At 36.1% G+C, this 330-nt stretch overlaps 1 protein-coding gene across 1 annotated transcript in view; it reads right to left on the reverse strand.

Moving 5' to 3' along the window:
• The window catches only part of LOC119585958, a gene marked incomplete in the record, with an annotated part of 71,494 nt that overhangs the window by 69,753 nt on the left and 1,411 nt on the right, over positions 1 to 330 (reverse strand). The window contains 1 exon segment of the mRNA XM_037934672.1: positions 220 to 296. Within this exon segment, the coding sequence (XP_037790600.1) occupies positions 220 to 296 (77 nt within the window).

The following is a 330-nucleotide window of genomic DNA, read 5'->3' on the forward strand; positions in this document are numbered from 1 at the left end:
CAGAAGCGACAATGATAAATACTGAAAACTGAAATATCCCGCTCCTTTAAAAAAAGTCAACCATGGACAGCATACATCCTAAATTGTTAATAAATGTTGTTTTCAATATTAGTTAAAGCCATATGTTCGCGTGAGGACAGACCTGATTGAACATAACCTATATCCATTGCTCCGTCCACAAACTTCTTAATTAAAACTCTATTACAACGTCGATCTTACAAGACACTGCTTAAGTAGGAAGCGGAATTCTCGAGGTCTTTTGAGAAGTTTTGAACTTCGCGTTAGTTTTTCTGTTTCTGTGTTAGAACAGGGTGATTAGTTATATCCTCT

Source organism: Penaeus monodon, chromosome 20 (assembly GCF_015228065.2).
Source record: "Penaeus monodon isolate SGIC_2016 chromosome 20, NSTDA_Pmon_1, whole genome shotgun sequence".
NCBI classification, from domain to species: Eukaryota; Metazoa; Arthropoda; class Malacostraca; order Decapoda; family Penaeidae; genus Penaeus; species Penaeus monodon.